Source organism: Rattus norvegicus, chromosome 1 (assembly GCF_021556685.1).
Source record: "Rattus norvegicus strain SHRSP/BbbUtx chromosome 1, alternate assembly SHRSP_T2T, whole genome shotgun sequence".
Taxonomy (NCBI): domain Eukaryota; kingdom Metazoa; phylum Chordata; class Mammalia; order Rodentia; family Muridae; genus Rattus; species Rattus norvegicus.
In genome coordinates, this window is record NC_141534.1 from 232,026,129 (window position 1) to 232,053,677 (window position 27,549).

At 38.4% G+C, this 27,549-nt stretch overlaps 1 protein-coding gene and 1 long non-coding RNA gene across 4 annotated transcripts in view; one reads left to right on the forward strand and one right to left on the reverse strand.

Moving 5' to 3' along the window:
- The window catches only part of Abhd17b (abhydrolase domain containing 17B, depalmitoylase), a gene marked incomplete at its 5' end in the record, with an annotated part of 34,737 nt that extends 7,584 nt beyond the window's left edge, over positions 1-27,153 (forward strand). For all 3 annotated transcript variants that reach the window (NM_001014028.2, NM_001438039.1, NM_001438038.1), the window contains 3 exon segments: positions 19,188-19,657; positions 23,843-24,022; positions 25,609-27,153. In NM_001014028.2, coding sequence (NP_001014050.1) covers positions 19,191-19,657; positions 23,843-24,022; positions 25,609-25,828 — 867 coding nt within the window. In that variant the 3' untranslated portion in view covers positions 25,829-27,153.
- Positions 243-9,870, reverse strand: LOC147997074 (uncharacterized). The gene is made up of 2 exons (XR_015653072.1): positions 3,770-9,870; positions 243-2,971 (listed from the first exon to the last, which is right to left on the reverse strand). It is a non-coding gene; the product is annotated as an uncharacterized LOC147997074 (long non-coding RNA).
- Positions 27,154-27,549: the final 396 nt, after the last annotated feature.

The window sequence follows — 27,549 nt, forward strand, 5'->3', positions numbered from 1 at the left end:
GTAGGTTGTATCTAAAATAGTGTACTTTAAAAAAAAAAAAAAAAAGGAAGGGAGTAGATTTTGGGCTGTTTAGTTCAGACTTGCCTTGAGTCTTTCTGTCTCAGATGCCCTAATAGCCAGTTACATTTCGTTCACCTAGTTTGCAGGTTACATTTTATTTACAGACTTCAGTGTAATTTTTATTAATTAAATGTTTAGAACAAGAAGTTAATATTAATAACACTTCTTGTTTTTAAAGGGCATTCCAATATAACCCCCTAGGGTACTAGGATACTAGCTTTATAATTTTATCAGTTAGGATCCATAATACATTTTGTTTCATAATATGGAAATACAAAAATCAAAATGAAACTTTGGCTAAAGAGAGTATATAAACCAGACAGCATGGGCATATTATAGTTCAGGGCAGATTTTTATTTTTCCTTGAGAAATAAACTTTACATAAGTCTTGATATGGGAGAGGGGGAGTTCTTACTTGGAGGTGAATAATAGGAACAATTTTTTTCAATATATACAATGTACATGTACATAGAAGGAAAAAAAGTGTGTGTATCTAGGATCAACATGTGCAGTAGAATAAATGAGTAGAGGCCATGATGCAGTATGACATGCTAAAGAGTTGAGGCTTGTTCAAGAGGGCCCACATGACTATTGAAATATGTAATCAGGAAAGCAGCATCACCTGGCAGGAATACAGAGTATTGATTTGATAGATATGGGGTATTACAACGTGATTGCACAGTGATTTTATAATATCTGGTGGAAAGTAGTTAAGAAATGGCTGAAGAAGATTGGTGGAAGATACAAGGAAAAAGGGGCATTGGTTTAATGAGTCACGAAGTACAAAAAAATACAGACTGAAATATTTAGGGTATAGAGTTTAATGAAGGGATTAAGAAAATCTTAAGATTTAGATAGGCTTTGGTGTCCTTAGTGTGTAAGTGGCAGTTAGAGTCTTGTGTTTCGCCAAACATGGTGACTCATTTCTGTAACCCTAGCAAACTTGCTTGAGATGAGCTTGGTTTGGTTCGTAGCAGGATGAGGGTCTACTTTTTAGGGGGGAGGAGAATCGAGAGTTTCTGTGAAATAAAGATAAAAAACAAAAAACCAATCTGTCAGAAAAAAAAAAACTTATAGACTGTAGAAATTGAGGTTGAAAATTAGCTTTAAGAAGGAACGAAAGGACAATATTGTTACATGATATATTGTTGTGCTTTAGTATTATAAGAGGTTGAAAGAAGAAGTTCATTGTAAGCCTGAAAAGTAGAGATTTGATTCTGAAGAAATCACGTACAGGAGTGTCTCTCTCTCTCTCTCTCTCTCTCTCTCTCTCTCTCTCTCTCTCTCTCTCTCTCTCTCTCTCTGTGTGTGTGTGTGTGTGTGTGTTTAAAAGGTCTTTGTTTACCAATAGAAGAAACACGACCACCAGAAGATGGTGCAAACTACAGATGAATGGGGTCTTTTGAGAGATTGATCATTATGGGTACAACTTTCTCAAGAAAAAAAAAACCAGTCATGGTTTGATTAATTTCTGTTTAGAAGAGTGGCCAAACACATGACTACCAACTAAAGTAGTTTGTCTGGATCTAGTTAGTGTGTACAGGTTTTAAGACTACTTAACCTTCTCAGCAGAGCTGCAGCTCACAGTTGAGAAAACTGAGACGCTAAGACGCCTACGGTCACATACAGGGTCACTAAGGTCTGATGTGAATGCTTATGTGTCTAGTTCCAAAGGCCAGGCCCCAGGTTAAAACCTGATGTATTAGGACCAGTTAGTTTCTTTGCAAAAAGTCTGTCAGTCATTATCACTGGAATTGCATTCTGGGAACTCACATGGTCTTAACTTCTGCATGGATACTGAAGCACATGCATGTTCACATAAATACACAGATATGCTCATAAATGAGTCTAATTTAAAATAATTTTAATTAAAAAAAAGATGAGAATGCTATTTAGGTTTAGCCTAGTAAATCACTTCAAAAAGCCTACATTGTTTATTCTTTTTAATGAAATGTTTTGTTTTTCAAAAAGATAACATTTTACATTATAAAAGTAGGAGAAACAACCTCAGAATAGAAGGTATTAATAAAAGTGTATTAGCTTACAACTGATACACAGCTCCGAATACTAAACTTGACTGGCTTAGAAAGATAAAGAAGTATGACTGGTGACCATGCCCATAATCCCAATACTGAAGCCTTCCATGGAAGGTCCTGAGCTTGAGGACAGCTTAGACAACATTAGAAAACTGACTCAGATCAAGTAAGTAAATAAATTATTAAATATTAAGTATTAAATTTGTTTGGCATATCTAACTTATCCATAACTATTTCTGTTTTGCTAAAGAATAGTGAAAACTTTTATCACAAACTAGCATGGTCCTCAAACTTCCACTGCCTAGAAATAACTATGAAATAGCAACTCTGTGCAAAAGCATGGTACATTACTGTTTCAGAACAAAACCCATCATGGCTGAAGATGTGATGGTGTTCATAAAAACAGTTGAGTTTATTTGTTTGCATGTTTGTTTATTGGGGGTGACCATGGAACTCATTTTGCAGACCAGGCTGGCCTGAACTCAGAGATCTGCCTACCTCTGCCATCTTTGGTATTAAAGGGGTGCACCACCACACCTGACTCTTGTTAAATTTTTAATGATTCTGCTCGTTGTTGAGCTGCTAAAAAGGAAAAAAAAAGTGACAAACTAAAAAATATAACTCTGAACATTCCATCTATTCTTGTAATTTGTGTTTTCAGGTGTCCTGTTAGTAAAGGATTGGGTATGTGTCTGATGTTTGCATCTGCCGGTTACAGCTTTGAAAAGTAATGAAAGTCAATGTGTAGTAGCTTAACACATACCATTAATACCAGTTTCGAGATCTCCAGTAGTTACAGCTGACCACCTTTAATAAATGACCGGAAGACATTTGTCAATTTTACAGCTGTTGTGAAGTTTAGACATCAGTTAAGACTGAATCAACTGGGGTTGGGGATTTAGCTCAGTGGTAGAGCGGCGCTTGCCTAGGAAGCGCAAGGCCCTGGGTTCGGTCCCCAGCTCCAAAAAAAAAAAAAAAAAAAAGACTGAATCAACTAAGGGACAGGTGCTAACCCAAGGGCTGCAGGAACAGATTACTCAGTTTTTTCAAGTGCCCCCAGCCATTTAAAAATGAATACTTGAGGAAGGTCAATCCTGCCTCTTAGCACACATTTCAGAATTGTTGCATCATCTAAAAGAACTCCTAAACATGCAGGAATGTGTAATTTTCAACAACTCCAAACTTCATTTCTTCAGAGAGCAAGCCGACCAAAATGGCATCCACCACCACCACCACATCCTAGCTGGAAGCATGTCCTCTCGGAAGGAAGAGGACTAGTTGGCTTTTTCTTTTTTTTTTAAAATGTGGCCCAAGATGACCTAAAACAGAATTACATCTAGAACGCTCTTCTTTTCCCCATCATGCAAGTGACAATTTTTTATTATTATCTGTGTGTGTGTGCGTGTGTGCGCGTGCACACATGCACGCGCCTGTCTGTCTGTTGGGGAGAAGGTACCATGGCATGCTTCTTGAGATCAGATGTGAAGTTGATTCTCTCCTTCCACCTTTTCTAGGCATTGAACTCTGGTCATCAAGCTTGAACAGGAAAACCTTTACCCACTGAGCCAGCTTGTTGCTTTCTTCCTTTCTTCTTTTTTTTATTTTTTTTTTGGGGGGGGGGGGCTGGGGACCGAACCCAGGGCCTTACGCTTGCTAGGCAAGCGCTCTACCACTGAGCTAAATCCCCAACCCCCAGCTTGTTGCTTTCTTAGATAGCATGTTGTTTGTTTAAAGATGTATTTTATAAGTTCTGTGTAAGTGTGGAGGGGGGGGTCATAAGCATGTGAGTGTCAGGAGCCCATCAAGGTCAGACATGTCAAATATCCCTGGAGCTGAAGTGCCAGGCAGTTGTGAACACCCACTGTGGATGCTGGGAATAGAACTCGGGTCGTCTTGTAAGCATATTATGTGCTCTTGAACTATTGAGACACCTCTCTAGGCCGTCACCCCATGACACATTCTTGTTATGTTTTATTGTATTTTAAATTGTGTGTTTATGTGCTGGTATGTGAGTGAGTACATGTGTGTGGATGCAGGTGCCCATTGAATCCCCTGAAACTAGAGTAAAAGCAGTTGGGAGCCACCTGACCTGAGTGCCGGGAACTGAACTCAGGTCTTTTGCAAGAGCAGTACAAGCTGTTAACTATTGAGCCATCTCTCTAGCTCCTCAGTTGAAACTCTTAAGGAACTTTGCAACCTTATGAAGGAAGAAATAATAAAGCTTGATGGATAAATTATACAGAATTGTTAATGACTATAACTGATGGATTGGTATGGAATTGATATTTATGCTGTATTGGACTTGGTGGACTTTTATCCAGGTAATACATGTCTTTGTTTATCAGTTTAATAAGTTATCCTAAACGTAATTCTTACCTCTGTGGTTTGTTTACTTGGTTGCCTTTCAGATTTTAAGCATTCAAAATGTAGGTTTCTGTAATACACAGGCTACAGTGTAGATAAGAGAAAGCACAATGGTACTAGTTTCCAGAGAATGTATACGTGTAAGTGCTTAGAACCCTGATTGGAACAGCAAAAGAACCTCCTTCCCACAAAACTACTTAGCATTATCTCAACTGACACGCGGTGTGTTCTTTGTAGTAACTGGTTTTGTGGAGTAAACAGAAGCTAGTGAAGATAACAGGCACCGGGCTGGAGAGGTGGACGAGCATATAATGTCTTGCCAGAGGGCCAGAGTTTAGGTCTGAACAGCAATGTCAGGTGGCTCACATCTGCCAATAGCTCCAGGTCCAGGGTTTTGGATGCCTCTGGCCTCTTTGAGCACCTGTACTCACTCACATACGCCCATACACAAACACATAATGAAAATAACAAATTGTAAATATAGCAGACATTAGTGAAGCCCACAGGTAAATGTGTGACAGGCATCACAATGTTCAGCTATAAATGTATGTGTGAACCCTGTAAACTACAGTAGTGAATTGAAAGTGTCAAGATAGGTAGAGAGGTGAGCTAAGCCTAATCCATCCAAGACCTTTGAGAAACTGTATAGAAGTTCAGTTTTATTACAAGTAGAAAGCTCTCAAGGTGTTTTGTTGTTATTTTTGGTTTTGTTTCGTTCACTAAATGGGAACATTTTATTCACATAATTAAAAGTTCAGAATTCTTTTATCTCTCTTGATCATCCTTACTGTATTTCTTCTTAGTGGTCACAAGATGATCATTCCACAAGAAAGTGATAACCAGTTTGACTTTCTTTGTCTTTTTTAAAATATATTTTTATTACTTCTTTGAGAATTTGCATTGTATTTTAATCATGTCTACCCCGACTCTTTTCTCCAACTCCCCCAGGTCCACCTTCTTCCTCAGCTTTATGTCCTCATTTTCTTTAAACTTTATATTGTTTGTGAATTTCACGTCATGCACCCAGTTCCACTCATCTCCCAGTCCCTTCCTATCTGCCCTCTGCCTTTGCAGCCTCCCCCAAAACAAATAAATTTTAAAAAGAAAAGAAAAGAGAAGAAAAATCTCGCCATGGAAGCAGCAGTGTACCATGTTGGGTCACACATTATATACCCTTTTGTCCAAACTACTTGCAAAAATGTTCATTGGTCTGGTTTGAGGCCTCTGGCTTCTGCTACTCTGTCAATATTGGATCTTTATCATGACTCCTCTCACATATTCTGTTGTTGCCCAGTGTCATGGAGATTCTGCAGCTTTGGTTCTGCAGGATCAGCTCCTTCATGTGCTCCAGCTGTTCATAGATTGGTAGATGTTGGGTGGGCCAACTCAAAGCCCTGGATCTGGGCCTGTGTGGTAACTGAGTTGGTCAGCCCTCCAGCACTGCCGGGACTTGCTTACCCAAGTGCAGCAGCCAGCAAGGGGTGGAGCCAGGTCTCCCACCTCTGCAGGTGATGAAGGGCAAGGAGTATCAAGGTGTTTTTAAAGCAGGGAGTTGATCATCTTTAAAGGATCTTGGACTCGTAAATAGGAAAAAATTCACTTTTCTTTTCTAAAAGGTTTTCATTTGTTATGCCCATTTTTAATTATTCCTCCTTTTATCAGGCTTTTTTTTTTATCAAAACCAGGAACTTACAGAAGAATAGAAAAGAAAATACCAATAAATACATTCCCATTTAAGAATGGTAGAAATTGGGCTAGAGAGATAGCTCAGTGGTTAAGAGCACTGACTGCTCTTCCAGAGGTCTTGAGTTCAATTCCCAGCAACCACTTGGTGGCTCACAACCATCTGTAATGGGATCTGATGCCCTCTTCTGGTGTGTCTGAAGACAGCTGCAGTGTACTTATATAAATAAAATAAAATAAATCTTAAAAAAACAACAAAGAATGGTAGAAATTGTTTTCACTTTTAGAATTTCAAGATGTTTAGGTCAATAAAAATGTCTTTGCTCTGTGATACTATTTTGGCCTTTATTCTGTATTGTTCCAGAAAGAGTGTTGTTTTCCTGTCTAGAGATATCATAGTTAATAAGCTTTTTAATATATACTTAGTATTTTAATGGAATATGAAATCAGATTCTTTTTCTGTTGAAGCAAGGTAGGGAAGAGACTCAATCTAGTAAAGAAATTAGCATGAAATGTGTCTCTCAAAGTCTGTGTAATGGTCTAGAGATAGAACTCAGCAAATGATACAGCTTTGAAAAGATGAACAGACACCATGACCAACACAACTCTTATAAGGACAACATTTAATTGGGGCTGATTTACAGGTTCAGAGGTTTAGCCCATTATCATCAACATGGGAAGCATGGCAGTGTCCAGGTAGGCATGGGACAGGAGAAGCAGCTGAGAGCTAGGGGGAGGATCTCAAAGCCGACCCCCATAGTGACACACTTCCTCCAACAAGATCACACCTCCTAATAGTGCCACTCCCCAAGCCAAACATATTCAAACCACCACAGCCACCCATTATAAATGCTTGTTTTGTTTTTCTGTTTCTGAGATAATACAGTGGTGACTATCCACACTAAAGATTCACAATACATCAGGTTCATCTTAAATAAATTAATTGTTTTAATTAATTTTATAAATTCCCATTCCCTCTGTGTTCGTTACCTTTCTGTTTATGTAGTGCTAAAACACCACAATCAAGGCAATTTATAAACGTTTATTTATTAGGCTTCTGGTTCCAGGGGTCCTTGACAGTAGAGCAAAGGCATGGCAGCAGGAGGAGGAAGCTAGAGGCTTATTTCTTGAACTGCAAGTACAAAGCAAAGAGAACAAACTTGAACTGATGTGTCCTTTATGCTTCCAATGTCCACCTACATTAACATACTTCTTCCAACATGACCATACCTCCTAATCCTCCTTAGAAAGTGCCACCAGCCCAAGTCTATAAGGGACATTTAACAGGCTGTTCTCCACACTCTTTTTCACAGTCTTACCACTGAATTCAGACTTTTCTGAGACTCAAGGTAAGCACTTAATTGTAAGCCCTATAAGATAAAAAAGCAAATTACATAGTCCAACGTACGGTGACACAAAACAAGCATTGCCATACTGAAAGGAAAGGATAGGGAAATAGTGAAGAAATAGCTGACCAAAATCAAGATGGAAACTCAGCAAGTCAAATATCAAATCCAGCCTATCCACAGTGTCTGAGATTTTAATTTAAAGGGCTCACATGGCTCTATTCCTCCCTCTTTGCTCCTGCAACACACATTTCTCTCTTTGGTTACATTTCCTATATGCAACTCTCCTTGGCAGAAACCCCATAGCTCTGGCATCCCCAACATTCTGGGGTATCCAGTGCAACCCACGCGTTACTTCCACAGCTTCATGCAGTGCTGAACGTTGCCTGGCCTCAGTAGAAGAAGCATCCCCTCTGCTCTTGACATTCTTCATGACACTAAAGCCACTATCACCTGGATCACACTGCCAAGTTCACCTGCCAGATTTGAAAGATGTTTCTCCACCCTCAATTGTTTTCCAGGGCCAGAAAATCTCCTGGACTTTTTTCTTTTGAAAGTTCAGGCTTAACTAGGTGGGGCCTTAACCCAAGGGCACCTAAACCTTTATTCCAGTGCAAATCAGATCTTTTCTTAATTGCTGTACTCTCCTTAACAATTATAGCTTCTTTCCTGCACCGGCCTTAGCTATAAACATTAAAGTTGCTAGTCTTTGTTTCCCCTTCAAATTGTAGTTTCTTTTGTCCCATTTGTTCAACTAGTCAATATTATGCTATCGAGCAATCCCCCTGAGATACTAGTCTGTTGCTCTAGGCAAGTTCTTAGGACATGGACAGAGAACAATCTCGTATTTGCCAAAATATCACAGAATGTCCCTAGCCCAGTTGTCAGTGTTGTTGCCTTCAAACTGGGCCACCACATTGTGCGTAGTTTTTACACCACTGTCTTTTGAGCTCCTGCTAAGGTGATACGCTAGGCTCATTTTACAACGTTTAACCACTTTTCTAGTCCAAAGTTCCAAAGTCTGTCACAGTGGGGTGACTCAGTCCCTGGTACCAGCTTCTGTGTTGGTTACTTTTTTATTGCTGTGATGAAGCTCATGACTGGTACAGCTTAACAGGTTTTATTTGAGATGACAAGTTCCAGTGGGTTAGAGCCTGTGATGGTGGAATGAAGGCATAGCAACAGGAAGCTGAGGGCTCACATCATAAGCATAAACTAGAGCAAACTCAAAGTGGTTCAAGTCTTTAAGCTCTCGAAACCTATCCACAGTGGCACACTTCTGGCAAGGCCACACCTAACTCTCCCCAAAGATTGCCATTAACTCAGACCCAAGCATTTAAATCCCTAAGTCTAAGAGGGAAATCTTGTTAAAATCACCCCACCTTTCTCATGTTGCCATATTTGGCCAACAGAGCATTTTGTTGGTTTGTTGGCTCTGGCTAAAATATATTTCACAACTTCCCTGATAGTCATTTCTAAAAGAAAAATGAATATATTTGCTGTGTTCTCACTGTTTGCCCCAATTTCATAATTTAGAGGAAGAATTAAGATAATTACCTGAAGAGTATCACGGGCACATTTTATCAGTGACCTGACAGGCATTTACTTTTAATACTCTACTTTCTTACTAACATATGTTGGGCATAACTTCATGCTATGGGTTGGTATCTGCCCTAGGTTTTATTTTTACAGTCTTACATTTAAGTCTTAAAATTTTGGTGTATGAAGTTACTACATTTACCATTACATGAGTCTACATGTTATTGTTCCACTTAAATCTTGGAGTAATAACATATTTAGATGTAGAGCCAATTCTGGCTAGGTAAAATGTGCCCACGAATGCAATAGAGACAAGCGAGTGGTGGGGCAACCGATCACTTTCTAATTTTACTTGAGGTCTGTTCCACAAGAAGGAATTTATATATGGTACTGTAAAGCCATGGTTAGGGAGATCATAGCTATCTCTAGGGGGCAAGCTACTGCTGTTTTTCTAATTGAACATGTTGTGCCTATCTAAATGTGTTTTAATATTTATATCTGTAGATTAGTTATTGGAGCTGCCAGCTTTTGTCAGAGATGCTTCATTGTTTGTTTGAAGACAGGGTCTCACTATGTAACCTTCCTAAACAGAAATCAGTAGGTGTTCTTTTTTGGGCTACTTTATTGGGTTCTTATACCTAACATCTTTCATCCCAATCCCACCCACTCCCCTCCCTCCCCCACACCCCTGACAGTTGACACTAGGTAGGAAAGAAAGAAAGTTAGAGGTGGCAAGGGACATAGACCTACCTCTTCAGACTACTACTTGCTGATTACTACGGGAAGTGAGTTTCTTGGGTTAAGTCCAGTCTTTGTTGTCAGAATATTTCCACCCAGCAATAGCTACAGCAGGAGGAGCAGCAGCCACCATATGCCCTCCCAGAGCGCTCACATTTATACCCTCTCAAGAGCCCCCAGAGTTCCAAACATAAGCTATCTACAGCTGACAAAAATCATGATCCTACTAGAGCACAAGACAAATCACAGTTAGCAGCTATGGACAATCTGAAGCAGCCCCATATCCCACAGATTAAAATAAAAACATACTCACATAACATATATAGCTGGTTTTGTTTTGTTTACTTATTCACTTTATATCCCACTCACTGCTTCGTCCCACTCACCCCCTCCCATAACTCTTCCCCCTATCCCACATAAATGGGTGTTTAAAAACCGAAATTCTTATTACAGAGATCCATGTCCTTCTGCCTCCAAAATGCTGGGATTAAAGGAGAGCATCACTAGGTCCAGAATGAGATGTTTCTTTTTGCAAGGAGCAGCAGTAACTCTACAGACTCATACTGGTTGAAGTGATGAAAATAAGTGACTGTTGAATGCTCAGCCTTAAGTAGAATATCTATGTAACTTCTTCCAGGTCTAGGAAACATTAAACAAAGAGTTCAGAAAAAATGTAAAAGCTGGATTAGAAATGGTAGAGCATTATAAAAGGGGGAAAAAAAGAATCAGAAAACAAAGGTCAGTGGAGTAGAGCTTCTTCACAACAGATAACTCAGGTCCTGAGAGATGTACAATATATTTACTCATTTAGATAGGAAGTAAATCTTGGATGTGTGAGTACTAATCTAGTCAGTCTTTAAGGAGTTACAACTTCTTAGAGTCTAGATCTAAGAATACCTCCCTGATGGCAGCCTGTGAAACCCGTAAGTATACTGTCGAAGCTGTGGGAGATAAAGGCTAAAACTTGCGAACAGTAGTATGTAATCATGGAACTGATGTCTGCTCAGAGAGTCCTGCATTCACCAAAAGATAGTAAAAGGAGGAACATAAATACATGCTGCTCCTCCAGCCTCTCCCACACCTCCAGGCTAGACTTCCTGTGTAACACGTAAGTGGTTATCTACTTAATCTTGCTAATAGCAGTTTTTGAACAGTGGTGTTTCACTCTCACTCTTGAGTGTACCTCCTGTATCAGCACTAGTTCTGTAACTTCCAGGGCTCAGGAATCTACCCTGCCCATAGCTTGTAACATTGTAAAATAAGTTAAGTTTATAATATAAAGTGTTAAAAAAAAGAAAGAGAGAGAGAGAGAGGGTGAGAGGTACCATTTTCAGTTAGAAAGCACATAAGTGGATCCGGAGATTTTTTTTTCTTTTAGCCTGCTGACTAATCTCCCATGTAACAAGTGTACACTATAGATAGCCAGTTTATCTGGGTCTAGGTACTTCTGTTAACTTCTTCTCTTATGTAGGTGTAAAGTCAAGGCAGGGTAGATAGATGGCTTATGTGCTTTGAGCATGGATTTAAGGTTGATTTAAAATTTTCAGTCCCCCAAACTGAAGGTAGTATTGTGAGGTACAAGGTGGAAAGTAGCAGAACAGAAAGAAAGCAGTTGAGCAAGAGAATTCAAAAATAAAAGTGAAGAGTCCTGAGATAAATCCCAAGGGCTGGAAGCTTCCAAGTTGGTTTATGTGACACCATTACTCGCTGGCTGGCTTGCCATATTTTCCTAAACATATACAGTCTTCCAAGCTTTCAGAGAACCAAATCATTTGGCTGATAGGACCCTATACTGTAACAATTTACCTTGAAGTTCAGATTTGTGTTAAACATTGCTTCTTAGTTCTCATACCAACTTTGCAAGATCAGTACATTTCTATTATATACATTATCCAAGGCTCTGGTAGCTGAAAATGAATGTAAAATGTCAGAAATTCACTACATATCAAACATTGTGCAATTAATAATCAATGCTTTCTGTCTCTTAAGCAGCTTTTTTGTGAGATAGCCATTTCTGACTTCATTCACTGACGTCACAATGTCATGACGGATTTGTTATTGTTGTTGTTATTGTTGTTGTTTTTAAGACAGGGCATATGTATCAACTTATACAGTTCAACCTAGTCTTAAGCTTGAAATCCTCTTGCCTCAGCCTCCCTACAGCTGGAATTATAGGTCTACTTCACTACATGTCTACTACAATAGTTAAAAGAGGGGAAAACAGCAAGACAAAGGGGAGTCTGAAAATAATCTGTTATTTTATATTTTATATATATTTATATATATGTATATGAAACTGATTTTTCTTTAATATAGGAAGAATACTCCCCAACTAAGTTGTAGTAATTTAATATAATCTTAATACAAAAATGTAATGAAGTATAATGTAATGAGATAAGGATACTTCAAATCCATTCTCAACCATGTATATAAGTACAATTTTTTGTTTTGTTTTTGTTTTTTAAGGCAGGATTTCTCTTTGTTGCCTTGACTCTGTACAGAACTAGCTCTGTAGACCAGACTGGCCTCAAACTCCTAGTGAGTTTGGCTTGCCTCTGCCTCCCCAGTGTTGGGATTAAAAGTGTGCCACCATCTAACTCTAGCAATGTATAAATATTTTACACATTACCTAACAACCATTTCATGAATAGAAAATTAGTTTTCTGGCATTTACTCTATTAAAACTCTTTGGAAACAAGGAAAGAAAAGAAACTTTCTTAATTTTTTAAAAGATTTATCTCATGTGCATGGGTGTTTTGTCTGCATGTATATCGGTGCACCACATATGTGCTTGGTTTCAGAGCCACTGAAACTGATATAGCAGGTGGTTGTGAGTTGTTGTGGATACTAGGAACCGAACCCAGCTCCCCTGGAAGGACATTTTGTGCTCTCAACCTCTGAGCCATCTCTCCAACACCCAAACTTTCTTAATTCATAAAGAATACATTTTAAAATTTTTATGAAAAAAAAGTTATCCTTGAAAAGATTACTATCCATTAGATATTATAGTGTATGCTTGTAATCCTCATATTTGCCGAATGGCAACCAGCCTAGACTACCAAGCAGCACTGTACCTGAAAGGGAAAGAAAAGCTGTGTCACTGTTTCACTCTTAAAACCAAGAGTTTGTTTGGCAGTAATATACATCAGAGCCTTGGTAAATGAAGAAAATGTAATGAGCTCCTCAGCTAATAGAGATCGAAGGACGTTAGTAGAGTTGCTATATACAGAGTCAGTTTTCAGAAGGGAAAGAACTTAGTCTGGAATACGTAGACTTCAAGATTTTAGTTGCTCACATTTGGTTTCTAGGGTCACTGCCATTCATTAGCATTCTAAAGTCTCACTTGTTTTCATTAAACCATCAATTAATCTAAATAATATGTATCCCTGGGGTGCTCATTCATGCACCTCCACAAATTGATGTTATTTTTTTCTTCCTGGTCCTTGGGGTGCATTCAGGACCTCACACATGCTAAACAAATGCTCTGCCACTGAGCTACAACTTTAGTCCCTGCTCTACTTCAGGTACATTTTAGGAAACAAATTTCACAGTATTGAATCATGAGTCCAAAGACTTCTTTAGATATATATACACATTTGAAGACCACCTTTCTTTTAAAAAAGTCATAGCTCAGAAACCCCAGGAAAAGAAGTAAAAGAACTGTGAAATGTAAACACAGTTTGCTTGTTTTGCCATAATGGGTGTGTGTGTGTGTGTGTGTGTGTGTGTGTGTGTGTGTGTGTGTGTGTGTGTTGTAAGTTCCAGGATATAAGTACATTCATTTGGAAAGCAACTGGGAAATGAAAAACTCTGTTCCCTCCCTACCTGTGGTACCTCTGTGTTCTCGGCACCTCATTACCTACTTCATCCTCACTACCTAACCTAATGTTATAACTCACTGATTGTTAAATGTAAATTGTAGACTGGAGAAATAATGAGTAAAGTACTTGTTCTACAAGCATGAAAACCTGATTTCGATTGCTAGTGTCTTTATAAACCCAAGGCTTGATGTCCAGCCAAGTTTGTGAAAAGTGGAGATAGATCCCTGGACCTCGCTGGCCGACATGGGGTACTGTAAGAAACTCTGGCTCAAAAAATATGGTGGAGGGAAGAAAAATGTCTCAGCAGTAGAGTGTATATTCTGTTAAGAGGACTCAGCCTTGGTTTCCAGCACTACGTGATACATTGCTGTCACTTGGTCTACTCTAGTGTTTCCTCTTGTTAACAGCATCATTCTGTTTGTCCAGTACTGGGTTGAAATCATTTTTTTTCTGGTTTCTTTACCTGTCTGTTGATAGCATAAAGCTGTGGTATGTCTGTGGGTGATGATAGAAGGGGCTTTGCACATGTGGGGTGGGTACATGCCATCTGGATGCCAGGGGGTTGACAGGTCAGTGACTGTAGCTGGCCAGCAAACCCCAGGGATCCTCTGTCTTCTTTTCCCCAGCACTGAGATTACAAAGTCATGTTGTTGTTGTAAAAATATAAAAAATATAAAAACGCTGTCTTTTATCCCCCACTAGGTCTACACTGCAGTGCCCCAAGATATCTGATGAATATCTTAATTCTCAGTCAGCAAAGCGTCTCACCTGCTTTGCTCCATCCCATATCACACTGCCGAAGGCCTCTCTCTGAGCCGTGAACAATCTCTTTATCTATCTAGTTCCCAAGGCAGGTTTCCATGCCAGAAACACACATCCCAACTCAGTGGTGGCCCAGACCAGCCGCCCCACATTCCATTACACTTAAATCTACACATGAAAGAACACACAACACAATAACCTTTGACCCAACTGATAAGATATAATTGTCCACCTAAAGATATAAAGCCCAATACACATCCATCCCTTAAAAACATAACAACCTGTAAAGGTACAGTGTGGAATCTTAACGTCACCTGCCTTATTATCCTGCCACTGCTTCTCTCCCTGTCCCTCCTGTCTCTTCCTCCTTTCTGTTCCAGTCTCCTCCTCCTCCTCCTTCAAACTTTTCTCCCGCCCATCCTTCCTTCTTATCCAATGATAGGCCTCCTTCTATCTTGTCCCTGCCTCACCTGTGACATCATCCCACATCATGTCACACTATCACACCCACATTTTTACATGAGTTCTGACTCGAGGAATTAAGGCCATGGCAAGTAGTTTACTGACTGAGCCAGCTCCCCAGCCAGAGGCATTAATTTTTGTAACTAAAGTGACCACATACTCTGAATTTAACTTGGTGGTAGAAACATATTCTCCACATGTACCTGAGTAGAGCGTAGTAAGCATCAAAAGTGATAGCAGGCAGGTGTGGCATGGCTTATAAGGCAGGCTGGCCTGGGTTGCATTATTAGACTCTGTATTATATTTTATTTGACATAAGGTCTCAATATGTAGCTCTGGCTATTCTGTAACTCATTACATAGACCAGGCTGGCTTGAGCTCACAGATACGCCTTAAGCTATCTAAGGGTGTCTATATCATGTTCTGTGCCTATAGAAAGGGAAGTAAGAATGGAGGCTGAAGTGCATTATAAAAACAGGACAGAACACCAGGGAGGAGGAAATTGTATACCTTGAAAAGAAAGGTCACCTCATGATAAAAAGATGATTGTCTTAAAGTTTATTTTGCTGTATAAAAACTCCATGAACATAAGCAACTTAGGGAGGACAAGGTTTATTTCATCTTACCACTTGTAGTCCATCATTCCTGGAGGCAGGAACCGGTGGAGGACAGCTCCCAGCTGGCTTGCTCAACCTAATTTCTTTTTTAATTGTATCTTAAGGACAGACAGTATATATGTCTAAGTTTATGTTAATGGCATTAATAGTTCTTTTCACCTAGTACTTAACCATTGCCTATCCTTAGCACTGTAATATGTACATTAGCTCTGCCCACTGTAGAAAGTAAATTGTGGCCAAGGTCAAGAGCGGCACTGATTGATGAGTAGGCAGCAGGATGTCTTCAGGGCAGTGTAGCTTCACTTCTTTATGTCCTACCACAAACGTGTATTGTGTCTTCAGCAGTTGGATATTACAACTTAGTTATGCTGGGCAACGAAGAGTGGTGTTACTTTGGAGTCGGCTGGGACCTCAGTAACCAATAACTCATGAAATTAACCCATGCCTACCACTGAAACTTTCATTTAATAATCATGTCTTCTCAGGGGAGCATTCTCCAGGTATGCAAGGTTCCTGTGGTCAAACTCAGTTGAAGTGTTTTTTCACTTAGCTTACAGGGTAGTGGGTTTCTAAGACAGATATTTATACATCCTTAGTTTTGATTAACTTTTTCTCCACTTTGCCCTTTGCCCTGTCCCTCCACCACCATCCCCCTTAAACTTAAACTCCTAGTACCAGCCCTCTGTCCTTTCACCCCTTAAGGCTTCATCCTTTCCACAATAGGCCCTTTTTAGTTTCTTGACCTGTGCAGGCACTCCAAATTAAACACACAAATATAAACATCAAAGCTAGGCTCCACATGGCAGAAAATATATGACATTTGTCTTGTTAGGCCTAGGTTGCTTTGCTATGATGTCCACTAGTTGCATCCAAGTTCCTGAGATTTTTTTTTTTTTTTTTTTTTTTTTTTGGACCTGGGGACCGAACCCAGGGCCTTGTGCTCACTAGGCAAGCGCTCTACCACTGAGCTAAATCCCCAACCCCAGTTCCTGAGATTTTTATACGTTTATTTTTCTTTAGAGGTGATTAGAATTCCATTGTGTTTATGTACCACATTTTCATTACCCGTTCATTAGCTGATAGGCATCTAGGCTAGTTCCGTTTCCTAGTTACTATAAATAGAGTACTAGTGAACATGGATGTGCAAAGATGATTTGAAGTCCTTTGAATAGATGCCCAGGAGAGATATAAATTAATTATGGTAGTTGTATATAACCTCCACAAAGATTTCTGTAGGGGGTGGAACAATTTACATTTCTACCATCAGCACACATCCTCACAAGTATCTGTTGTCATTTGCTTTCTTGATGATAGCCATTCTGATTAGGTGAGATGTAATCTCAAAGTAATTTTTCCAATTTAGTGGAATATATGTTTTCAAGATACAATCTAATGCTTTTCTGAATTTCTTTGGTCCCTGTTGTAATGGCTCCCTCTTTCATCTCTACTTTTATTAATCTGGGTTCTCAGTCCTTTGGCTAAAACTTAGTCTTATTTATTAATCTTTTGAAGGAACCAATTTTTTGTTATGGATTCCTTGTTCTTGAGAATTTCATGATCGATCTATCCCATTTTCCTCCTCCAACATGCCCTCTCTGAACTTCATGTACATCCATTCTTCCTCTCTTTTTTTCTTTCCTGATAACACACTAAGTGCTGTTCTGTGCATAGGTTCACCTAAGCACATTCACTGGCAAATCCACTGGGTCATGGGAAACTGTCAATGACCATGTCCTGAGTAAAGATTAAATTCTCCTCCCTTCAGCAACTATGCACAGCTGATAGCTTGTCACTATGGGCAGAGTTTGGAGCTGGAGATCTTGTATAGGCCTTGTACAAGTCATCACATTTGCTGTGAGTTCATGATTGTTCTAGCCACATCTTTTTCAGAAGACCACATTTCCCAGGATTCATCTCAATCATCTATCTCTTAACTTTTTTCTGCTTCTGAGTTCCCAGTTTCCTTGACCTTCTTAACTCAGTCTGGGATCCCAGCCCATAAATGGTGCTGTTCACATTTAGGGCAGGTTTTTCTGTCTCCAGGTAACCTAGCCTCACCTGGGAAACCCTCACTGATAAACCTGTAGTTTCATTTCAGTAGTAATTCTAAATCCTGTCAAGTTGACAGCCAATATTCATCATCACATTACCCAAAAAAACTGATGTATTTCTCAAGGTTATTCAACTTATTCTCTTTTTAAAAACTAACCTATTTTACATACTGGTCTCTTGTTTTAGTCTACCTTTTAACCACTATTAAAAATATCTGAAATAATGAATTTTAAACATGTTTTTATTTTGGCTCTCAGTTTTGAAGGATCAGTTTGGCCCTATTTCTGTAAACGTGTAGCATGTAGTATATCATGTTAGGAGCATGTGACAGCAGCAACCTTGCTTACCTCATTGCAACAGCAAAAGAGAAAGAAGAGATCCTATAGTCCCCTTTGAGATTATATCACTAAAGACTTTATCACTTTGGGCAACCAGTCTTTAACACATGGACCCCAAATGATAATATTTATGTTTTTGTTTATGTCCTCCTGATCAGTGTTGGTTATAACAAAGACTTCAAAATCATTCTCACTTCCAGCATTTATCGTGTGTAACCATAGGCAGGTTGGATAACTGTTTTGTGCCTCAATTGTAAGTTGTCTTGGATCACAGTCTCTATGTTAAAGGGTTTCTGAAAATGCTTAAATGAGTTACTATCTGTGGGAAAGGTTTCTATAAGAAAATCTCTGGCACTGAATAGTAGTATCTGCATTAAGTTTTTCTTCCTTTTTCTCTGTGCTTAGTCTTCCCGTGAGTTGAGGGCTGAAAAACGTCGAAGATTGAACTTAGCTGCTTTAGATGTACAAACAATTTTAGTGGCTCTCTGACTTAGTAGGTGTAATGACTTAAGCTTGGAAGTCAGTGCCCTTCTGAAGCCATGTGTCCCAATGCTCTTCCATCAGCTACATACTCTAACTCTTGCCCCAGTTATCTCTATATTGTTGTTGCTCCAAAAGACTTCCCCATTGCTTATTTTCGTATCACTACACTATTAGCCTTATTTGTCGTTGTGATTTGAATTCTCTTGAATTTTATGTGAACCATGAACTATAAATGGAAATAACAGGTTTATAACTTGAGAGGATTGTTATCACTTGGTTGAACTGCTTCAAGGGTTCAAAACCTTGTTTCTGTGTGAATGTGGTAGTGATTGGTATCTTACCCTGGCTCACTTGTGCAAGTAACTTCTCAAACTGACATGTAAGGTTGTATCAAGAGGTAAATATGAATACACACACACACGCACACACACACACACACACACACACACACACACACACACAGACGCACAACATAAACATTGCTAACCAATAGTGTCTCCAAATGCTTTTCTTTATTTACCTTCCCTCAGGAGTCTAAGTTTTCATCAAGTTACACAAAAACTACTAATTAACCTAAAAACACCTTCTATTTTGATTGTGGATAACCTTAAATACTTTTATTAAGTAGGATAATCACTGCTTTTGTGAATGTACAGTATTTGAGTTTATTTCCAGAAATGCTTGCCTCACTCCAGGATTTAAAGTGTTTCCAGAGCAAAGTCATTAAACCTATTTGGGGAGGGGGGTTCTTGAAATTAGGGGGTTCTTGAAATTATAGTTAATAGACATTGGTTACCAATAATATTTGCATGTTTTTGTTATTGTATAAGAGTGCAAAGTCCACATTAAGTTATTAAAATATTTGATGTCTCTCTTTCTTTTTCAGAAGATGAATAATCTTTCATTTAGTGAGCTATGTTGCCTCTTCTGCTGTCCACCTTGCCCAGGGAAAATCGCTTCAAAACTAGCATTCTTGCCACCTGATCCAACTTACACACTGATGTGTGATGAGAGTGGAAGCCGCTGGACCTTACACCTGTCAGAACGAGCGGACTGGCAGTACTCGTCCAGAGAGAAAGATGCTATTGAGTGTTTCATGACAAGAACCAGTAAAGGCAACAGAATTGCTTGTATGTTTGTGCGGTGTTCACCAAATGCTAAATATACCTTACTGTTCTCACATGGGAATGCTGTTGATCTTGGTCAGATGAGCAGTTTTTACATAGGTCTGGGGTCCCGGATTAATTGTAATATATTCTCATATGATTACTCTGGATATGGTGCTAGTTCTGGAAAGCCAACAGAGAAGAACCTGTATGCAGACGTGGAAGCTGCCTGGCTGGCTCTTCGGACAAGGTAATCATTTTTACACTTACAGTGCTTAAGCTATACTGTGGATCAGCAAAACAGAAAGCATTTTTAACACAGATGCTTTGAAATACAATATGAAGATATTTGCATATATATTATATGTATATGAAGTATTAAAATAACAGATTGAGGTTTTGTATAATAGCCAAAGCAGTCTTTAAAAACAGCTCACATTTTATGTGTATGTAAATACCTATGTGAATCTTTTTTATTTAAATCTAGTAACATTTAAATATTTCATCTCAAACTTTGTTACCGAGATGCAGTCATAGATTCTTCTTCTGATTTCACTATATGTTTGCTCTGTCATTAATAAGCCTTTCATTTGACTATTAAGCAAGATATGTTGGCATTTTACTTTACATTTTAGTATACTAAAACTTGGAAAGATCATCTCAATTTTCTTGGAAGTAACATAAATTAATCAAGATGTAGCTGACTTATGTCATTCTTTAACTAGAACAGATTGTATTTGGGAACTAGACATCTATTAACTTTTCTGGGTACAAGTTTTATAGATCCAGAGTGTTCTTCATAATTCGGATTAGTATAAAATAAATAGATAGCTTATATAAATGGTTTCTTATTACATATTGATAACCTGCCTTTTCCACAGTATTTAAGCTGAAGCTACAGGCTATAAAAAGGGCCTACCTTTCCTAATTCAGTGTTAATGCTGATCATGTCAGCGAGAACCTCAATATTATGAATTGTTGTAACTACCTTGGGGGATGAGTGCTGGAATTAAAGGCGTGTGCTACCACAGCCCAGCAGTATAACCACTTCTATAAACTGTCTTTTAAAATATTTCCTTTCTAATAAAGTTATGTCCTCATAGCAAAATTCTGTGTAGAGAAAATTCTGAAATCAGTTGCAGTAATATGAAAGCATTAATTTGAAAAATAAGAAAAGGTAAATGGTAAATAGTAAATTGTTAACAGAGTGATAAAATTACTTTTTAGGCTGGGCATGGTGGCGCATGCCTTTGGGAGGCAGAAGCAGATGGATCTCTATGAGTTCAAGGCCAGCCTAATGTATAGAGTGAGTTCCAGGACAGCCAGGGCTGTTACACAAAGAAATCTGTCTTCAAAAAAAATAAACTACTGTATAGGGGAGGACATGGAATTATATTTAGTTCCCAATTTTTATATAAAAATTTATATCTGGGCAAGTAACAGAATAATCACTTATTAGAATCTACTATTTGGATGTAATACAACTAACTGTCGGATATTTAATATTTTAAAATAGAGCAGCTGAGTGGTCCAGGCATTTAAGGCCAGCCTGGGCTACATAGTGAATTGAAGCTGAAGCTAGCATGTACGACATAACAAGACAGTCTCAAAAAGAGAGGGACAGGGAATAAGCCTGGCATGGTGGGACACACCTTTGATCCTAGCACTTTGGAGGTAAATGCAGGCAAATCTCCCAGTTCGAAACTGCCTTAGTCTAAAGAGCAAGTTCCAGTACAGTCAGGGCTACACAGAGAAACCTGGTCTCAAATAAAATGAAATAAAATAAAAAGAAGGTAAATGTTAATGATAGTACAATAATTTAGTTATTAAGGTACAGGTTGGGTGTTGTTAGTCACACCTGCTGTACCCATACAGTAGGCTGTGTGGTAATATTGGAAAGTCAAGACCAGGCTGGGCTATATAATTGCAACCTGCCTACAAACATCACGCACAAACATACACAGACACATAATGATAAAATTCATATGGCCATATTTGTAGTACAAATTCAGCGAAAAGAAGTGGCTTTTAAGATACTGAAGTAGACCTTCTAAATAGCATCAGAAGTATTTATTGAAATAAAACATGAATTTGCAATATTCTCTTTCTACAGGAGGACAAAAAACATTGTCATTTCCTCCTTTAAAATCTTACTAGTTATCAACTTTACAAAAAAACTTCCCTAGATGATTTCTAGTCATTATTAAACTTTAGTTTTCTTGACAAGAAATACTCCTTGGCTATCTATCCAGTTCACAACAAAAGCCAATCTGGTTTTGAACCCATAGAGCTCCTCCTGCCTCTTCCTCCCCAGTGCAGGGATTAAAAGCATGCATTACTATGTCTGGCTGGATCTTTTAATATATACAGTGGCCAATAAATGAAGAACAGGAGCTAAGTAAACTCTCTAAAAATCCCACAGACTTAATGCATTAAATGAGGTTTTATGTTTTCTGTAATGTTGAACTGTAAATACAGTAGAATAGCTGGTAACGTAAGCAGTCATGGAAAACTAACTTCTGAGCCTGTTTCCTCATCTATTTAATGACAAGGTTGTGGTAAGTGGCATCCAAGATCCTGTCCAGTTCTAGAAATTAATCCTCAAATTGGAATATGCATTCCTTGGATTTCCTTTGTCATTCTCAGGTTTAACATACTTTTAGCATATCCCTTAATAGAAGTTCAGTGGATGTGCTAAAATGCTTTGTATTCTGTTCTTATACAATTTAAGTAACCAGGAGAAAGGAAATACAAAATAAACTTGTTATTTAAATGATCTTTGAGTATTCTAATAAAATAGTCCTTTCTGATCTTTCAGTGGATCGACAGGGACAGAAATGGGTCTGGTCTATGCAGTCCTCTCCCATAATCCTCAGTCTCTCTCTGTGTGCTTTCATGGAGAGACTACTAGATTGGAAACCAGTTCTAAATATAGGTTTACTATCAACTTACTGTGATTTTTTTTTTTTTAATTCTAGGCATTAAGCAGCTTAACTAGAGTGGATGTTCTCTATAGTTCTTTTAAACTCATTATTCTCAAACTGCTATTGCTTAATTAGAACCTCTTGATTCTTACTACTCTTGAGTGTTGAGTTTTAGCCCCAGACCTTCAATTGCTACAATGCAGTGCTCGTAGGCAGCTGACAGCAGCAGTGGTCTTATGAGATGTGCTGATATGCAGATGCTCATCAACCCAGCCTCTTGATTCCCAGGAGCTTTTCTGAGTTAAGTCGCATAGGAACAGGCGGATGCCATCATGTATGTTTATGGAGAACATACTGAAGAAGCTATGGGAAGTATGTCATTGCCTGCATACTAAAAATGGTCTTGAGTACCTAAAAGAGGGCACAGGAAGTTTGCCTTGCTCCTCTGGTGAATGGTCAAATTTTCAACATCATCCCCCTTCCAACCACCCCAAAAGATTAAACACCACTGTCCAAATCACTGTTAGCTGCCAGAAACAACCACCCTGCCTTCTAAATGGAAAGGCACACTGAAGGTACCTGTAATCTTAGCCCCCCTACATTTATTAGTTCCTATGGTACCTCACTATATCTGAAGTAGTTTGCAGTTGGAACAATTACACTGTAAACAAGTTAACACTTCCTGGAACGTCTTATCTTAGGTATCCAGTAAATTTTTATGGAGCCAGTGGATTCACATACTTAATTCTGTAGTGGTATAAGTTTAAAGGTTTTTAGTTTGAATTCTATTCCTAATTAACTAAACAGTGCTATTTGTAGCGCTAGGTCATCTAATTGTTTTTAATATAGGGAAATTACAATATTTTAATTTGATCTTGACTAAAAGTATAGGCTCCTATATTCTTCCCATACCATAACTTTATGCAGCATCTCATTGGTGTGGCCAATTTAGAAAATCACACAGCCTACTCTCTGTATAGAGAAATCAAGAACATCTGCTCTATTGAATACAAAATAATATCTCACCATAAATAGCACCAAATATTAACCATTTGTTCATTGAAATGTAAGTGGTACAGTGTATTTCAAACTTAAAATTACTAAAACATGATGAATGACTTAAATTTTTTAATAAAACTGAAGGTTGTTGTGGTTATTGATGTTTCAAGACAGTTTCTCTGTGTATCCCTGGCTGTCCTAGAACTTACTCTGTAGACCAGGACAACTCAGAGATCTGCCTGCCTCTGCCTCCCAAGTGCTGGGATCAAAGGCATGTGCCACTTCTGCCTAGTTCCATAAAATTTAAGACTTTAGCAATTAATTTTCTAAAAGATTAGAATTGAGCATGAAATACTTGAGTATAAAGCTAGCTTATTGTAACAGAAAAGATGATGGCTAAGAAATTTTAATTATTAAATATAAATTGATATCTTGTGAGATATTTTATAGCAAATTTTTAGAGCAATGGACTATTTCCTTCCAACTATTTTTTGAACTTTTGTATTTCTTAGATACGGCATTCGTCCTGAAAATGTGATTATATATGGCCAGAGCATAGGGACCGTACCGTCTGTGGACCTCGCTGCTCGGTATGAGAGTGCTGCCGTTATTCTTCATTCTCCTTTGACCTCAGGAATGCGGGTTGCTTTCCCTGATACCAAGAAGACCTACTGTTTTGATGCATTCCCAAAGTAAGTTCAATACTCACAGTCATTCAGCTCCAAGAACCTTACAGAGACATTGTCACTGAGCTGCTACCTCGTGTAATTGATGGCATTGGGGTTGTGGAGGAGCCTGTGAGCACACGACTGATAGAAAGGAAGGCTGAAGTGTCTGAGCATGGAATGAAGGCTTGTGTCCTCAGCAGTGCACTAGTCCATAGACGAAAGGACAGATTTGTGACTGTACGTTAACAGGTCACAGCTGCAGGTTGGATGTGGAGTTCTACAAAGAACAACTGGAGGAAGGCCCCAGCCTTGCTGTAGGTGATAAAACAACGTGAAGTTTAGTGAGAGGCGCGGGATGTGGGGAAGGTGAGTGATGGCAGCTGCCATACACAGTACTGGATGGATTTGCAAGAAAGCTGCTTCTCGCTTTCCATGGTGAAGAGTGCTTCCACCTGCCTTCTTCCTAGTTGGAAAAAAGATCATGGCCTATTTTTGTCAAGGACAAAGAGAAGGCAAGAAGGGAAATGCTGGCAGTTTCGTTCTTTCCTCTGTTGGCAGAAATACAAAGGATATTTTTGTGAATGGCAGGCCAGAAGCCAAGTTATCACTTGGTTCTTTAGGAGAAAAGCAAAAGTTATTTCAAAAACAATATTTATTCTGTATTAGGGTAGAGAGGTGACTTAGCTGTGAACATGAAGACCTGAGTTCAATCCCTAGAATTTTTTTTTTATTAAAGTTAGGCATAATGGTGCTCACTTGTAAACACTTGGTTGGTAAGGTAGTTCTCTGGAGCTCCCTGGCTCTGAACCTAGTCTGTGAATTACAGAGAGTTGGTGAGGTGATGTTTCACCGACTTACTCTCTGGACTGTTTCATGTTTGACATACTTAGATATTTCTCGGGAATAAGCTAGTTGAAAAAGAAAATGCCGTGCTGTGTGACTCTAGTACCTTTCTCTTAAACTAGAGTCCCAGATCTACAGACCTTCCAGAGTTGAAGAAAGTGACTAAGCTTTTCCAAGAAATCTGGGGAAGAGGGACCTTACTGTGTTTTAGACAGACTTTGAATGATTCCATCCTGTCTCAATCCCCCACCTTCATCTCAATGTTGGCAATGTCTTGGCCTTTGGAGAGTTCCATTGTAGCTTGGATGCTTCTTCAGTTGTCTTCTATTTGATTTACATTGTGTTTTTACTTATCTTATTTCATATGCTCATCCGATTTATAGCTTCAAACTTTTTTTTATGTTTTCTCTGTTTTTATTTTATGACCTTAAACCAGAACAAAACCCAAGGGTTTGCTTGAGTTTATCAACTGACAGAGTGAAATACGTGCAGCAGGGAATGAAGTTAGCCCAGTCAGGAATGGCCCTGGGGTAATAATGGTTTTTGAAACCTAGGGGAAACTCAGCATCGAGGAACGGTGCTTCGGTCCTACGGTACCACAGAGATCATGGGAAGGATGGGTGGCTTTTGGATCGTACTGAAACTTAAGTGGCTTCCACCCTAAAGCTAATTTGTACAGTTCTAATGTTTGAATTTCCTCTTCTAACACAGGGAACTTCCTTTTTACATGGTTCATTGACCTTTTTTCTTTTTCTTATTCTCTCTAGTATTGACAAAATCTCTAAGATAACCTCTCCAGTATTAATAATTCATGGGACTGAAGATGAAGTCATTGACTTTTCCCATGGCCTCGCATTGTTTGAGCGTTGCCAAAGACCTGTGGAACCTCTGTGGGTTGAAGGGGCAGGACACAATGATGTGGAGCTGTATGGACAATACCTTGAGAGGTTAAAACAGTTTGTGTCACAGGAACTGGTAAATTTGTAAACTACTCTGTAAATTTGCATACTGGGTTTTCTTTTCTTGCTGAACTGCACTCCTTGGTAAATAACATAAAACCTGAAGGTTTTGTTTACAAATCATGTAAGTTGCCTTCATAACTGTACAGGTAATGATTTGTTAACAGACTTAATGAAGGTTTTAATTACCATAACTTGAAACTGGAAATAGCAGTATCATGCAGTCAGGCTGTGTAATTTATATTTTTTCTGTGAATTTTTTTTAAACATCAAGATGAGTACTGTATGAAATTTTAATTCTATAAAATCAAATGCTGTAAAAGTATTGTCAAATGCTTTTGCAAATCAAAAGCAAATTTATAAATATTTTTAAACATCTCAATGTACTAAATATCCTGATATAAATGTAATATTCTTTCAAAAAGCTGTATATCTAAAGCAATTCAAGTACTCTGAATAAACTGTAAAAAAACAAAACTGTATGGAAACACCCATGTTGAGTTGATGTATACTCTGTTGTACAGGGATAGAGGCTTAAATGGTTATTTTATTGTAAAAAAAAAAAAAAAGATACATTGACTTTTCTGTATTCTCTGATTATAGTACATTTATCCTTAAAAAAAAAATGAAGTCTTAATTTCTATGCCATCTGTTAACTTAGCAGCTATTCATCGTGTAAATGAGAAGTCCTGATGGCGCTGGATTTTACTAGTTCTGATTTATGTTTGGTACTGTGAGACAACTACTTAACATTTTCATTCAGTTATTTAAAGGACATTTAGGGCTTCAAGAATGATTTTATATGCAATGTCGTTTTAAATTTGACTAATTATTAGAATTGTAGTAGTCTTCCTTTTATGAATACTTGAAACTCCATTAGTTGATCTTCAAGACCACAGACACACTGGCTGTTTGGTCCATTTCCATCTTGGCTGTTTGTGAGAGTAGGGCCTGTTCTTTTGGATTACTATCAGATTACGTCATGGTTCCCTCCTGAATGCAGGGGATATGAAAACATGCCATACATTTTATATTAACCAGTAGAGTAAAAAGAAAAAAATAAAGCTCACACACAAAAACTAAGTTGCCTTTCCTTGAATGAATCCTGCCTGAATAAATGAAAGAAAAATAAAAATTAAACTAATGGTATATAGTCTAATTTGTAATGAATGAGAATTGAAATAATACACACTGTGGATATGTTTTTAAGGCCTTATGTAGTTTTAACTGTTCTGCTTGTCCTGTGGTTATGTCTAAGATTATAGTATATGATCCTTCAAAGTATATCAAGTATTGTGAATGCTTTGGTTCAGACATGTCAAATTAACAGTAAAACAGCAAATGTATCACTCAGCTGTGCTTGTCTGCCTTCTTCTGAACCCCTCACCCCACACTGAAAGAGTACAAGTCAGACATCGTTCTGAAGTCAGACATAGTTCTGAAGTTTTCTATATTTTTTAAAAAAATTTTTTTTACATTCTAATTACACATTAGAAAGTTACGTTGCTATTTCCACATATGTGAATGGCTGTAGCTTTCTATTTTCTACCTCCTTCTCAGTCTCTAACAATAAGAATCCTACATTTGTTTTGGTTGGTTTGCTGATTGGTTGGCTGGTTTGATTTTTTTTTTAAGACAGGGTCTCATTATGTAGCCCTGGCTATCCTGGAATTTGCTGTGTAGACCAGGCTGACCTTGATTTCACAGACATGCACCTGCCTCCTACCTCCCAAGAGCTGGGATCAAAGA